Source organism: Myxocyprinus asiaticus, chromosome 40 (genome assembly GCF_019703515.2).
Source record: "Myxocyprinus asiaticus isolate MX2 ecotype Aquarium Trade chromosome 40, UBuf_Myxa_2, whole genome shotgun sequence".
NCBI classification, from domain to species: domain Eukaryota; kingdom Metazoa; phylum Chordata; class Actinopteri; order Cypriniformes; family Catostomidae; genus Myxocyprinus; species Myxocyprinus asiaticus.
Genome location: NC_059383.1, coordinates 23,154,347 through 23,170,939, shown reverse-complemented (window position 1 = coordinate 23,170,939; position 16,593 = coordinate 23,154,347). Strand labels below are relative to the sequence as shown.

At 36.4% G+C, this 16,593-nt stretch overlaps 1 protein-coding gene across 1 annotated transcript; it reads right to left on the bottom strand.

Annotated features, from left to right (window-relative positions):
- Positions 1 to 99: 99 nt before the first annotated feature.
- Positions 100 to 14,905, bottom strand: LOC127430397 (ADP-ribosylation factor-like protein 3). The gene is made up of 6 exons (XM_051680121.1): positions 14,688 to 14,905; positions 14,165 to 14,308; positions 10,651 to 10,767; positions 10,264 to 10,314; positions 7,929 to 8,114; positions 100 to 6,617 (listed from the first exon to the last, which is right to left on the bottom strand). The coding sequence occupies exons 1-6, from the start codon at positions 14,703 to 14,705 to the stop codon at positions 6,570 to 6,572; spliced, it is 564 nt and encodes a 187-aa protein (XP_051536081.1). The 5' UTR covers positions 14,706 to 14,905; the 3' UTR covers positions 100 to 6,569.
- Positions 14,906 to 16,593: the final 1,688 nt, after the last annotated feature.

The following is a 16,593-nucleotide window of genomic DNA, read 5'->3' as shown; positions in this document are numbered from 1 at the left end:
GGTGCCAAAATCTGATGCTCCAAAAAGCACATAAAGGCATCATAAAAGTAATCCATACAACTCCAGTTTTAAATCCATATTTTCAGAAGGGATATGATAGGCATGGGTGAGAAACAGATCAATATATAGGTCCTTTTTTTTCTTGAAAATCTACCTGCCCAGCAGGGGGTGGTATGCATGAAGAATGTGAATCACTAAAAATACAAGAAGAATGTGAAAGTTATCTGTTTCACACCTTCACCTATCATAAAGCTTCTGAAGATACTGATTTAACCACTGGAGTCTTATGGATTACTTTTATGCTGATGTGATTTTTGGAGCTTCAAAATTTTGGCACCCATTCTCTTGCATTGTAAGACCAAAAGAGCTGAGAAATTATTCTAAAAATCTTCATCTAAGTTCAGCAGATGAAAGAAACTCATACACATCTGTGATGGCATGAGGGTGAGTAAATGATGAGCGTTTTCATTTTTGGGTGAATTAGTCCATTAAATTAATAGCACAGGCAGTTTATCCCTCACAGATAGTCTCCAAAAATCAGTATCCAGGCTTTACAGATCAAGAGATTCTCTGGTATACTGAGTGCTCCAGCCCCGCAGCATACGGTTGAATTTGGGGTGGTGGCAAGTCAGGTTTGGTTTGGTGTGAGCTTGCAGCAACTCAAAGCCAGGTAGTGGCAGAGTCCTCACAGTTCCTGCTGTCCCACCAAATGGCACAGAAGCTCTGTAAAAAAAAATGATAATGATTGTTTTTTTTAATTTATTTTTATTTCATTTTTTTTTTTTTTTTTTTTTTGGCAGTCTGAACTTCCATAATTGTTAAGTGGAACTGTCCGTCTTGTTTTGTTCCCCCACATACTGATACATAAGCCAGGATAAGAGTGAGGTTTCACAACGTAAGCCGCAAATTCTGTGTTAAGGCCTAACCTTAAAACTGGCAGATTATAGTAGGTAGAATTCCTGTGCCAGACATGCAAAGAGGCGTTAATTGGTTTAAAGATTAAGTGTGTAATTTGTGATTGTCAAATACTTTATTAGATCCCATCTTAATTTGAAGAGACAACTTTAAGTAAGCTGTATACAAGTTCCATTTCTTGAAAAGTAAAAACAATGTGACTCACATTTGAGCATCCCCCAACATAGCAACACTGGTTCAACCAATTGTGTACATTGGGGGTGGGGCTAAATGTTTGTCCGACCAATAGCAGATGGGGGGAGTGTTGAGGAAATGTGTTTAAAAACATTTTTGCAGTTCTGTTTGGTGATGCTATAGTGGTGCAGAAATTGTATCTTTTTTTTTTTCATCAGCTATGTTAGCAGTCGTTCATGTTGTTTCTAAATTGAAGGTAGACTTGAACTTAACATGTCTAGAGGATGTGTGCTAACTGGTAGGCCACAGATCTGTGGGTGCATGTATTTAATATTTTTTCTTCACGATGGTGAGTTAAAGCTGAAGTATATCATTTCTGTGCCACTAGCGCCACTGAATGGAATGGCTAAAATAAACATCATTTTCAAAACGGCTTTCTGAAAACGCCCCTTCGTGATCGAACAAACATATAGTCCCGCCCCCAACTCATGCCATTGGTCGAGTCAGTTTTGTTGTGTAGAACAAGACGTGTTGCTCAAAACAAACAGGGGAATTGTCATAGCACCACAGCGACACAGTATTTACAGTTTTCGAGAAAATTAACCAACAAATGGATTGTCTCTGCAAATTAAGCTTGGATAAGAGAAGGTATTTTAACACTGAAAAAAATTAAGAACTGGTATCACTGGTGGTCAATGGGTACCTGTTGAAAAATTTATAGTTGGTAGGGGTGAGTTTGCAAGTTGGCTCAGGCAGGCAGATGCTGATATTAGCCAGTAGCATCCTGGTTTCAATGGGCTCTTTCTCCCAGGGTGATTGATAAGACTTTGGGATCACAGTGACATTGAACTTCTTAGGAGGAACCTCTCTCAGAGGCCCACCGTAACCTGGGTCAGAGAGAACTGAGTGACTTTCCCATATGCTTTTAGAGGACAAAAGCAATGCTAAACAACAACTCAAACCACTGTAAACAAGCTTCTCTCATAGTGCTCATGAACACACAACAGATGTCAAGATTTTCACTAATAAAATTACTTATATTTCGAGTTATTCCTCACCAGAACGTATTGAATGCCTTCAGAAGTCTTCAGAATATGATGCATGAGTTGCATGGACTACTTTTATACTTTCTTTTTGAGACTTGAAAGTGAATCACTGTCTTTTGCCATTGTATTGAAAAGATGGACTGATGTTAATTAAAATTTTCCTTTTGTATTCAGCAGGAGGAAAATCATACTGGTTTTGAACTTAATGAGAGTGAGTAAATTATGACAGAATATTTACTTTTGGGTGAATTATGTATTTAATCTATTAATTATCCATAACTAATTATGGATTTAGCTTTATTGGGATTTCCTTTACAGTATAAAAGCTCTCTGTAAAACACACTTTATCACACATTTGCCTGGTGCAAGCAAACTTGGGTTTCCTTTCTTCGCTACTGTGTGTTTGAGTGTGGTGACCAGGCTGTTCTTTCCAGGCTATATGATGTAGACTTCAGAAGTGAGGTGCCCTCTTTGTCCTTTATCCTTTTGTGTGGCGCTCTGGCCTTGAAGAGGTTAGTCTAAGAGCTGAGCAGTGTTAAAACATCATCCATTATAAATGAACCTTTTGACTTGGATCAACAGGTACTTGGTATCCTGGTAGATATGCTTTATTAAAAATTCTTTTTAGTTCAGCTGATCAGTATGGTGTACCGCTATACAGTGTGGTGGAAATTGACCTATAAATTGAATCAGGCCACTCAAATGGTAAAGCTTAAGCAAAGAAAATCTTTATTCACGAGCTCGGGTAACGTCTTCTATCACCAAAGCATACCTCAGAGAGCTACAAGGGTCAGTTCCAAAATACAGAATACTTTTTCAACACAATCTTACATATTCATTTTTCAGATAACAAAGAATCAACCTATTGATTGGCTAAATACAAAAAAAATTATAGAGCCTCAGATTTTATGTCACCTTACATGGACATGTTCCTGTTAGAAAATACACATCTTCATCCACACTGGTCTTCCTCAGTATATCCCGTAATAAGATGTTTTTCACCCTTTGACTGTGCCTTCTGATAAGACACTGTTCTCTGCCTCCCTTTGCTCTCTGGAACTTACTGACCTTGGCCGACATAGTTACACAAAGAAAGATTGTTTTTTAAGCATAGTCTCTATCAGTTCAACCTTGTGACATTTGAACATGTTTGGTTCAGTTACAGAAAGCAATTTACAGTTGATAGAAAACATAAGAAATTATGAAAAAGAAACAGAGCATAATGAAAATTAATTTTCCACAACAGTCAACATGAAATGGCATTCGCAACCTCTTTTTACTTATGTAATTTTTTGGCCGTTTCATAGCAAAATGGAGCCAGAGCTAAATGCAAGTTTGCAATGAATTTTTGGAGAACTAGTACCCTCCTGAAACACTGCTGGAGCTCTTTTCAGGAGTCATTTTGACTAGGACATAGAGGATGAAGGTCAAGTTTACCCTCGAGATCATTTCAAAATATCACAATATTAATGCTCTTTCTCTTTCAAATCTATCATTATTTGATAATATTAATAAGCATCAACAAGTGTTTAGAAAAGCTGCATTACAAGCATAAAACAATAAAATAGCAATTTAACTATTGGTTTGTATTAATCAATACCATGCGTGGCCTACACTACAATATTTTTAAATAATTAAATGCTTAGAATTAAAAAAGTAACAATCAAATTTTAATTAAAAAAAAAATTGTAGAGGTCCCAAGCAGGAAAACAAGATTAATATTCTAAATTTAAAACTACCTATTTGCATTGAGTTGGATTCACTCAATAATCTCTTCTTTTGAAATTAATCAAACAAAATGATACTCTTAACAACAGAAATGAGTAAATTATGTTTCCTAGATAAAAAAAAAATATTTTAACTTTAATTTTGGTTAAAAAAAACAAAAAACAACATCATTCAATTAAATATAGTTTACTCATTTCATTTTACCTCAAAGGAAAGTAGTTTCAGAGGAGGAGCAAGGTATTACATTTTGGTGAAACATTACAAACACACACACACACACACACACACAATTATTTGGAATAACATGCACTGATGAATCTGAAGACCAGGATCATTAAGAAAGTAAATAGGGTCAATTCTGATTTCATGTTGACTTTAACATGCTGAACAGAGTAATATGTCTTACATTATGGGGCCTGTGTACTACATTCTCCAAAGTGAACCTCTCCACACTTTTAAGTCTCTCCTGAAACATTCTAGATCCTTTGTTGGACAGCTTTTTGTGCTCCTCCATCATTAGGTCTTGAGGAACAATGACCTTCTTCCCCAGATCCAGACGTGCTGATTAACATATCCACGCACGTACGCACACACACACACGCACACATTGATATACATTTTTATAATAATCGCAGAACTGCTATCCATTTTGACACTAATGTGTTATACACACTAATTACAACACTATAAACTAGTCATTACATGCAATTCTTGTAAAAGTTAGAACATTTTGAAACTTTTGCGAGTTTACATTGACAAGAGTTCTCTATAATACTTTGTGATCATTCATAATGAACATCATCAAAGGCATGTCTAACATTCTCTGCCAATGTCTTGACTCTCTGAGCACGAGCCTAATACAAGGTTTTATGTGATTAAATCATTTAATTTGACACAGGCATCTGGGTGTAACCTAAGCCTGCTGTTTGTTCTGGAACATTTAGAAGGTTCAGCTCTCTCCCAATCAGGCGTGAATGAGTCATGATCTCCCAGAGGAAAGCATTTAGTCTCCTGCTGTCATATTACATTGCAAATTCCCCCACTGTTTCGGGCACTGTGTCAAAGCGGTTGAGAAACGCCAGTGCAGAAAGTGAAATTTGGCTCTGTTTTCACTTTGATGTCTGTTTTGGCAGATGTCTCACACATCTGCCATTGCTCTCAAATAGTTTTTTTTTTTAAGTTTTTTTTTTTTTTATAGCAAGTGAGGGATGTAATTTATGGGCTTGGATTAGCACAGGAGCTTCAGCATCCAGACTGATTCAAATTTGATCCACTGGTTAAAATACATAGTGTGTACACTGTTGACCCGAGAGGAAAGCTGGGCTCTAAGTCATGCCTAAGTCTGTCTGCCTCCCAGGTTCAGCCTCTTCTGAGAGGATGTCAGGGGGCTGAGGAGGGACTTGATGAGAAAGGAAGTTGTAATATTGGAAATAACTTTACACAGAGTAGGTCACTGAGCTATTTTATCACACTGAAATCATGTTATATGTATAACACGTATAATGTTTATATCTTGTGGCTATAATTTTGAAAAAGTTTGTATTTTTATGTTTATGAACTGGCTCCATACACTTCCATAATTAGTGCCTCACTGTAAGTGCCATTTATGCTCAAAAGATTGGATAATATTGTTCATCACAGAAACCCATACATTAATTGAAAAATAACAAATGTATACTTTTATATTTGTTTCTTAGATCTTCCAAAATATGCACAAAACAAAAATAAATAATAGTAATAATAATAATTAAAATCTAAGATTATGCTTATAATGGCATTGCATACTACTGTTTCTGCAGTAGTAGCTTATGCATACTGTGCACAGTATGCACATTTTCTGAATGCAGAATATACCTTGATGACCTGCATTTGCCAAAATGAGTACAGTTTACAGTTCAGATACAGATCATGCAATAGTATGGTGTTAGACATGCTCATTATCACATAGTCTACTAAATACTGTTTCACATACTTTAAAAAATCGTTTGCAGAATACAACACAGTATTTATTGAGTACTAAGAAAGTATTCCATTCTGAACATTGACTATACTAATCCTAGCTCTTGTATGAATACAAAAATTAAGATCTAATTAGTCTTTAAGAATTACAGAAAATTTAATGTCAAAATTCATTTAACAGAAAACACATGCATGATGCACACACAGGATAACAACTACCAAATCCAGTCAAACAAAGAGATAAACATGGGTTTCACATATCTTCTTACACAAAGTAAAAGTAAAAAGAGTTTTAACTTTTGCAATGTTCTGTTTGTGAGAACTCTTTGGTGTGACAACTAACAGAACAGCTAAGGAAACCAAGTGCTTTTGATAGTAACATGAATGATTCATCTGTATTTTAGGCTGCAAATGCTGCTTTTTTGCATTATTTATGCCCCAGTTTTTCATATCTCTCAAAACAGTGACAATAAAAGCATCATTTACAGATTGTTAGTGCGCTTGTCTAGTCGGAAAACAACACAAAGTCTCTGTAAGAGAGTAGAGATAAAAAAGAGCGAAATTTTATTTTAAATTTTTTTTAAGTTTTTGTTGGCAGCCAATTTACAAACACTTAGAAAGCTCCTTAATATTATTCCAGAACGTGTGTTCGAGGAAAAATATATTTTACTTGGTTTAAAATGTTTATATTAATTCAGAACTAGAATCAGACCATTTGTACAAAATAAGACATGGAAGTTGATAGGTTCATTTCTTCTTATTTACAATGTTGTTGCTGATCCAGTTCATGCCATCCTGAAAGAAAAGACAGTAGAAAAAAAAAAAAAGATGGTCAATTTTAATGTCTAAAAGGAATATTCTGGGTTCATTACAAGTTAAGCTTAATCTATAGCATTTGTGGCATAATGTTGATTACCACAAAATTCATTTTGACTCGTCCCTCCTTTTCTTTAAAAAAAAAAGCAAAAATCAAGGTTACAGTGAGACACTTACAATGGAAGTGAATGGAGCCAATTTTTGGAGGGGTTAAAGGCAGAAATGTGAAGCTTATAATTTTATAAAAGCACTTACATTAATTTTTCTGTTAAAACTTGTGTATTATTTGAGCTGTAAAGTTGTAAAAAATGACACTAAATTGTCATTTTTACAGTCATTTTAGGGTTTTAGGGTTTGTTGCCATACATCGTCATGGCAACAGAGTTGTAAAATTGGCTCTAACTTAACACAGAAAAAGTTAGTAAGTGATTTTATCACACTAAAATCATGTTAACACAGATATTGTTAATGTTTTGTGGCTATACTTTTGAAAAAGTGAGTATTTTAACATTCAAAAATTGGTCCAATGCACTTCCATTGTAAGTGTCTTTTTTGAAGAAAAGGAGGGGCAACTCAAAATAATTTTTTGTGGTAATCAATATTGTGCCACAAATGCTGTCAACTGAGCTTAACTTGTATTGAACGCCAAATGTATTCCTTATGGGCACAACTGCAAATAATTTTTTTTTCAAGTACATATTTTCAGCAACAAGCTGGAACAGAATTGCACAAATAATACACTTTTTCAAACATTCTTCCCATCTGCCACTGATGGTTGTGTCAATGCTGCCTTATATGGCAGCATCCTAACTGAAAGGAAACCTCATAGTGACTGATTTGGAACACACTACATAGGCAGCAACTCGCCATACAATTTGCGAAAAGATTTTGACTAAGATGAAGTAGTGTATCTAGAAAGCAGTATAATTAAGTTACGTTTTGGAAAAGCCTTTGCATTCAGAGCGCACCTGTCATGCCTTAAAATGCTGCCTCGCTGGGTTTTGGAACTGAACAGTGTTTATACTTTTCTGGGAATTCATCCTACACATGGCTTATTTAGTTGTCTCTGCATATTAAACCTTGATTGGATAAAGTATTTAAACCCCCAAAAATTACACACTTCACCTTAAGCTACCAACCATGATATGCTATTTTCCACTTGTCAAACAAAATGTTCTGTTGTGTCTTATAATTTCACATATTATTATATAACTTTTCTTAAATGAAATATTTATTTACAGCTAACACAAAGAAGAATTTCACTTCATATTTTCAAAGGTCTTTACTCACCTGTACACCTTCCCCTGATACAGCAGAGCAGGCCTGGATCTGCCACTCTCTGTCTCGGTATGTGTGCAGGTTGAGGCCTTCAGCGATCTCACTGGCTGGGGAGGCTGTGGCCAGATCCTGTTTATTGGCAAAGATAAGCAATGGTACACCCTTCAGGTTCTCCTCATCAATGAGTTCTGAGAGCTCCTGTTGAAGAACAGTTGAGCAAGTGAACATAAGGGAGTAAAGTATTGTTTAATCAGCCGTACAAAGAAGTTAAGATAGGGTGAATCCCAATTCACATACTATCTGTACTGTATTGTATGCCAGATGAGGATTAGTACATTCATAATAAATCATATCAGTGGAAATAGTGTGTCAAAATCATAGTATTGTACATTGAAAATGGTCAAAAGTTCACAGAGGGGGACCCAGGTTGCCACTATCACACCTGGAGTAGCAAGTTTGAATCCAGGGCATGCTGAGTGACTCCAGTCAGGCTTCCCAAGCAACCAACTGGTCCGGTTGCTAGGGTGGGTAGAGTCACGTTGGGTTAACCTCCTCATGGTTGCTGTAATGTGGTTCTCGCTCTCGTTGGGGTGTGTGGTGAGTTGTGCATGGATGCCGCGGAGAATAGCGTGAAGCTTCACACACTAGGTCTCCGCGGTGACGCAGTCAACAAGCCACGTGATAAGATGCACGGATTGACGGTCTCAGACACGAAGGCAACTGAGATTCATCCTCCGCCACCTGGACTGAGGCGAGTCACTACGCCACCACGAGGACTTAGAGTGCATTGGGAATTGGGCATTCCAAATTGGGGAGAAAGATTTCACGGATGGCATCAATTTTTCTAGTGGATTTTTCGAGATATGGATCTGTGCCTGCTTCTTGGGCTGTATTGCCCACAACTCCTTAGATTACAGAAGAGGAGGGTTTGTGATGGTTCTTCACTGACTTTTCTATAGTTTACTATTAAGGTAGTATTCAACAACATCAGTTAATGCAGTAGTTAACATAAATTAACAATAAAATACTTGCAGATCATTTATTATCTACATGCATGTAAACTATTTTATCACACTAAAAGTTGTATGTTATCATTAATTAATGCATTATGAACTTGAACATGAACAAACAATGTACAACAGTATTTTAATAAATTTACATATAGGGGGCCTGGGTAGCTCAGTGGTAAAATACGCTGGCTACCACCCATGGAGCTCGCTAGTTCAAATCCCAGGGCGTGCTGAGTGACTCCAGCCAGGTCTCCTAAGCAACCAAATTGGCTGTTGAGGGTAGAGTCACATGGGGTAAACTCCTCGTGGTCAATATAATGTGGGGCGTTCTCAGTGGGGCACGTGGTGAGTTGAGCATGGTTGCCGTGGTGGATGGCATGAAGCCTCCACACACACTATGTCTCCATGGCAACGCACTCAACCAGCCACATGATAAGTTGCAGGGGTTGCTGGTCTCAGACACAGAGGCAACTGGGATTCGTCCTCTGCCACCTGGACTGAGGCAAATCACTATGTGACCACAAGGACTTAAAAGCACATTGGGAATTGGGCATTCAAAAAAGGGGGAAAAAAATAAATAAAAATGTACATATAAAATACATTGTTTATTGTTAGTTCATGATACCTTATGTATTGAGTAATTTTAACAAACAGAGCTTTATTTTAATGTTTTACCAACTTTTTTGTTGCAGAAATGTGGCAGATAAATGCAAGGCTCAAACAGCCTCAGCAGTTTTTAAATAGACAAACCTGAAGTTAAAGTAACAATAGTCTGATGTCTTCTGGACTGGATATTCCTAGTTATTTTTTAACTTTTACAAATACAAACTTTGTGTTGTGTATTCATATCAAATACTTAAAATGATTCAATGAACTGAAAAGGTCACTATGATGTCTATAGCAAGAATTAGACAGGCCTAGAATGAAAAATAATGAAATATATCAAATATATTAGATAACAGATTTAAAAGAGAGGAATTCGGTACAGGTGCATTTTCTCCACCACGTTTTAAATATCTGTTGCATTTTTCCACATTCTGTGACATTTACAATACTGCTATGCTGCACATACGTTCCCTTGAACAGCGAAATACAAACTTTTCATACTAGGAGGAGTATGCGACTTGGAATGCAGGAACATTTTGGCCGGGGTTGATACATCTGAGCACAGCTTTGATTTGCAATTACAATTGCCTTTGTGACAAAATATACAGTATCTTGCCAGGCTATGTGTGCTAAATATGAATTCAATTAAGGGCAGTTTTTTTTTTTTAAATGCAATGACAAAAACAACAGAGGAGCTTTCATCGTCACAGATTAATTATGTGTCGTCTTACCAGTCCTGTTTCCTCAAATCTCTTTTTGTCTGCACTGTCAATCACATAGATCTAAAAGAAAGTAAGACAGAATGGAGACTATTATAAAACAAACTAATTTTTGACTGATAGGCCTATCTCTTCCACTACAAAGGAAAATTACTTACAGTAGGCTTCAAAATTCCACTTGTGAAAATGCTTCTATGCAATTAAAGCACTTTTAAATGTAATTTTCTTATTAAAATGAAAAACTTTTCCAATTTTAAATTATATTTGAATCACAGTTTTTCAATGTGGACTCAAACATTTGAATCCCACTTTATATGATTTTAAACGCTACATTCTCAATGGTATTGCAGAGATAAACGTCATACTTTTCTGCAGAAAAAACAAAAAACCTTAACATACCAATAAATCTGTGTTCTCAAGGTATTTTTTCCAGAAGGGTCGAATCTTTCTTTGTCCCCCAATGTCCCACACGTTCAGCTTCATGCCATCACAGGTCACACTTTTAATATTGAAACCCTGTAAGAGTCACCACAGAGCAGAATTAGCAAACGATTCAAAAAGAAGAAGATTTTTCTTTGGCATTTCAGCCTCTTGTAAAGGGTTTGATTGGGTCAAAATCCTGACAAGACCACTGATAGAAGCATGATGTTTTCAAACTTGAAATAAACCCTAGTCTAAATCTGGCCTGCTGTGAGTCTGTGCAGCCTCCAATTTCTGAGACTTTATGGTTAAGTAATCTTTAACCGTGGGATTAAAGATACTGTTGAGGCACTATTCTTAGAGAGGATCTTCTCTCCCCACAGGCTTTGGATTTTTACAGCTTCAACTGAAAGCAACATATATTTGCTGCTAACAACACACATATCAAACAACAAATTGTTTCTTATTAGAAGAAACTTAACTGGTAGCGATAGATATACACTGCAAAATGCAAAAGGATGTTGTGCATTCTAAAAATAAATCCTCTTAAATTCTAAGTAAAAAAAAAAAAACTGGCAGCAGCGGTTGCCAGAAAATATGGTGACAATCATTAAAGAATGACATTTTGGTGCCTGTATATAAAAACCTAAAAAACCAAAAATAATTTCAACAATATTTTACTGTAAAAGTGCATGATTTAAATATATATTAAATATATATAGTTTAATTTTACTTCCCTTTACTTCCTTTTACTTAAAAAATTACAGTAATCTGAAGTACAATTACACACATTGTTTATATGTATGGTTATGGTATGGTTGCTTGCAGTCGTCTGTTAATTTTTTTTTACTGTCACACTTTTTCTTTTCTTAAACCATCATTTGCTGCCACTTTACAAATTCATTAATTAAAGATACTCACAATTAGTGGTGGGTGAATTTAGATTCATGATGCTGTTCTTAGCAAGCATTAAAAACCTGCTGAACTGTTTATCTCTGGCTTTAACAGATGAAATGATATTAAGGAGGTGGTAAGCCAAACGTGTTATTCCCCTTTGGCTAACTTCATTATAATAACCAGCACAAATACACATAGCCTGAAATAGTCATAGTCTGCTCTCACCTGACCCCTTAACAGAGTGACAGTAAATAGAGTGATAAACCAGGCTGATCACATTTGATCCTTTTAAGTGTAACTTTCTTGGAAGTTTGAGATGTCTATATGTCTATTTATACCATTTGTTTGGAGAGCCTTTTTTTTTTAGACACTGACCTACAAAACACAGCAAACACACAAACACTCAAGTTTTGGTGTGAAATAGTATCAATTTTAACACTACATTTTCTGTGAATCTGAACATAGTTTAGCTAAACCCATCTGTCACAGGACAGATTACAGTCTAAGAGACCCAGTTTTGGTCATAACTCAATTTTGACAAAATGTGTATTTATTGTGTTGTGCCTTTGTACCACAGGACAGTTGCTGCCAACTGTTTTCAATAGTAGGGTACAACGGGGCTAAAGGCACCCCTTAAGTATTTTTTTTTTCTGGTCACAAAATGTATCATGGTCAATTTTTATTTATTTATTTTTATTGAATATTGATAGAGCAACATAATTTGTGTGAAAAGAAATAATAACGTAAGGTTGTTTAGATTAAAATTCAGTTTTAGGTTAAAATGCCTATAGGGGGTTTAAAGTGATATTGTGTAGATACCGGAGCAATAGTTATAGTGCAAAATTTGTCAACTAATGCAAATAATTTTGAGACAACAAGATGCTTTTAGAGTAATACATTAAGATGATGCTTACTCAAAATAAAACTTCAGAAAAAAGTCAACCATTTCTTATGAGTTTCAAACACATTTGGCATTATATTACAGCTCAAGTATTCTATAAACAAACTAATCTCTACTATGACTGGATGAGTCAATATGAGCCCACTTTGAAAAATGTTCATAACAAATCTATTCGCCCAACTTTCAAAAAAGTCCAATGTGTTTAGTAGGGACCTTAGCCCCTGCAACAGGGGGGCTTTTTACCCCAAATGCTATCCTTTCACTTATTGGGCAGTTAATGAAATTTATTTGATTTAATGACCTTAAACAAAACTGAATTATTTTGTCTCAAAAGAAATGTGTTAATATCAGGGATTTTCATTAGCTACTTACATTTGCAACACTTTAAAAAATATAAAAAATCAGATCAAATTGCCTTAAAACCAACCTTTAGACACCACACACAAAGATCTCATGGATCAGAAATATTTAGCAGTTTATAGTCACAAACAGGTGTTTAGGAAATTACTGTGATAGATTTTGTTGCTATTAAGTGTTTTGGGAGAAAATAAAATCAAAGGAGCCTTTTACCCCGCGGAGACTTTAGCCCCGTTGTGCTCTATTGTTGTTTTCTATTAGTGCTTTCTTGTTTCTCTATGAGGATTGTACATGAGAATCTCAATAGGCTTCTTGCTGAACAGTCTTCTTACTTTTGTCACGCTATTGCATGTCAGACTGATTACACTGCGAATTCGACGACAGTAGGTTGAAAGTTCTGCTGCTGAAATCGGTCTGTATTTTCTGAAATCTGAACCACTGCCCACACTGGCGAAGCTCTGTTGTTGGACATGTGTGAAGTATGGGCACGTGTGAGCTCCAGTTTCTGGCTGAAACATCCACAGAATGGTGCCAACTGTAACTTCTGTTTTTAATTGTAAATTATGTAAAATAGTCAACAGGAATGCAGATTTTATTAACTCTAACCCCTAACCCAAACCCTAAACTTAGCCAACAGTTGAGAACATGTTTTTTATTTTAGAGAAAAAATTAACTTTCCAGGTGCACACTATTGTTTATGTGAACACAATTACTTACTGGTGTCCATGGGATCAGAACCTGTGTCTCAGAAGTTGTATGCACAGCATGCTATCAGTAGCACCAGAGGGAAAGTTGATCACATTTGAATTGATGCAAAAATATCTGATGGGGGATGCCGCTTGTCAGTAATTCAGTGGCATGGGGATATTAGGGTACATGAACATTCGGAAGCAACATGCTGTACAGTGTATGTTATTATTTGTATATTGTGTTGTGTGTAATTATGTGTATATTAGACTTTAAATTGTGTTGTGTTAATTTGATGTTATTGTAAATTGGTATATGTCTCATCACTGTCACGACTGCTATGTTGATCGGAACTGCACCCAAGAATTTCACACACCATTGCACTTGTGTATATGGCTGTTTGACAATAAAAGTGATTTGATTTGATTTGATTTTGATTTGATGTGTGATCATGTTGTGTATGTATAGTTTTGTATGAGACATACATAATACATTTTGAATACCATTTTCAGGTGTCAAGGAGCAAGATTTGATGCTAATGTATCCTGATTATCAAGGTTTTAACACTTTTTTGCACTAGCATAGTAACAAGTGTGGAAGCAAACTGTAAAATCTAATGCTTTGAAAGTCACTTGTGAACACACTTCTCACCTGAGTAGGTGTGATGGTGTTTATATCTTCAGAAGCAAGCTGTTTTAGCAAAGTTGTTTTTCCAGCATTATCCAGACCGAGAAGGACTATCCGAAGCTCTTGCTCTGTAGTGCCCTTCAGCTTCTCAATAACTGAAAACAAACCCTTGAAAACAAACATTTGCACTTACCAGACCTAATTAAATACAGTTCATCTTGACAACATTAAGATTATTGTTAGCAATAAAGGGGAAATGAGCAAAATTCCAGAACTTTCAGGCACACAAGACCTCTTACCCATCACAACTAATGTGTATAACATTAATAACCAATTCTACTGTCTTGACATCGCTAAAACTCTCTATAAGGTGTTTTATAACCCACCAAGGTAAACCCACTAATCAATATCCAATGGGCTAAAACTGAAAGCTACTCATAAATGTACAATTAAGTCACAATTTTATTATAGTCTCTGATTACGAAAGTCTTTGGTCCAAAAGGGTCTTGACTCTTCAACAGGCCTTTCAAACAGATCTTTAGCTTACCTTCTGGACTTCTCCCATAGTGCTGTGATTTTTGTAGTAGGCAGAGGATGCAGAGAGAGATGGATGGGCACAGCTACATTCTATGCAGGGTATATCCAAGTGAGCATTGGGTTTCCCAGAATCCCAGTTTGTCCAGTTGGACTATCTCGGTCCCACTTCCGCCCAAATTCTTAACAGGGTGTGGTCCCTAACCTTTTACTTGTCTTGAAGTCTGTGCCTCGCCTTCCTCGTATGTGACATAGGGGAGGATGTAGAGGTGGGTGAAGCTGGGGGAGGGGTCGGATTAGTAGGCCACAATTAGCAATCTCTCCGCCTGCCTCCCCTCAACTCGTCTCCTCCAGCACATCTCCAGCATTAAAGACTTAACTGGATTATCCTTAGCCACCACCTGCTTCAGGACAGGCCTCTGAGACTTTCCTCTCTTTGTCACAGAAATTCACGTAAATTATATAGTCTTAGCCATATATTGTCCTCCTCCCTTCCCTTTTCCCCCTTGAAATGCATGTAGCTCTATGAGCTTGATTGGCCTTCACATCAGCATAAACCAGTGCAAACAACCTCACTAATTGCTTTCTGTGCCAACACAACACAAAGCACAAACATTGTCAGGCATATACTGTGTTTTTGTAGTATGAGAAATAATCTTACTAAATGCAACCATGCAACGCCTCTCCCTTCCCAAGCAGCAGAGGGCGATAGTGTCCATATTGAACGTTTATCCTCCTCGGTCTGTGATTTGTCAGGTTTGGCTGGTTATTATGGCCTTGTTAGGCCTGCTGGTAGATCATAGCTACACCATCTGACTGGAAAGAGAGTCTTTCTCCATTAATGACCATGTAAAAGTACCTATATCTTCTGATGAAATACATTTTTGCAAGCAACATTTAAATAACAAATATTTCATTACACCATAGTAGATATTGTATATGTCATAGTTTGTTTTTGGAGGCCTCTTAAAAGCGTGAGATCGACTTTGACATCACAACTCACACACTGGTAGAATCGTCACTAATTGCTTGGGAAAGTGTGTATTTTTGTCATGCCATTATTTTGGACCATTATATTGTCTCTAGTTAGTATCAAGATCATTCATGTATCTACTTAGACATATCTTTGCTTGCTAATTGTTAAGTAATAGCACTACATTTAAGCAAAACAACAAACATTTATTTACTGTTACAATGTGAAAAATGATTCTCATCCTTTCAGAATATCTCTTTGCAGTAAAAGGTATTTACAATATCTCTGTGTAATATCCAACTTTATACTTAATCTTTAAAGCTACTTTACTTTAGTACTTAAGTACACAATAGCTGCAGCCTAGTAGCCTATATAGTGGTTCAGAGTAAGACTACACTTTTCCATAGCGGTAAAATGGAAACAGGCCAACATCATGACTTCATCTATCCATTGCAGGAAGACTTTCTAGAGATTAAAAACAGGCCTTCCCTCCTTTTTTTTTATTACACCAAAGAGCCACAATGTTCCATACGCCCAGTTAATGAAAAGCAATAGGGAGCATCTCTGTCCACAGACCAGCCTCAATCCAGACTCACAATGGAGCTGCTCTCTGGTGCATCTCTAATGGCCTTATCACTGCTCTGCAGACTTACTAGACTCTATTGTTGAGCGATTGCTCCTGTAGGGATTCCATAACATTCTGGAGAATTAGAAGAAAATCTCAGACAATTACCAGTACTGAATGATGAACTAACTCTTCCAAAGGTGACTAATCCACTATGGAGCAGTTACTCATGGTGCTGCCCTTCACCGCCCATCATCTTTATGAAAACTTTGTCAAAACCTTGTCAGTACTGAGATATTAGTAATTTTCTGATATCACGACAATAGTCTATGTGATGTGAACACAAAATATGGCTAGACCGCGACTCTGATATTTTCAACA

Coding starts and splice junctions, on each gene's coding strand:
- LOC127430397 (XM_051680121.1), bottom strand. Junction 8,115..10,263: donor GATTTGAGGAAACAGGACTG/GTAAGACGACAC, acceptor GTTCTTCAACAG/GAGCTCTCAGAACTCATTGA. Junction 6,618..7,928: donor TATCAGGGGAAGGTGTACAG/GTGAGTAAAGAC, acceptor CTTTTCTTTCAG/GATGGCATGAACTGGATCAG.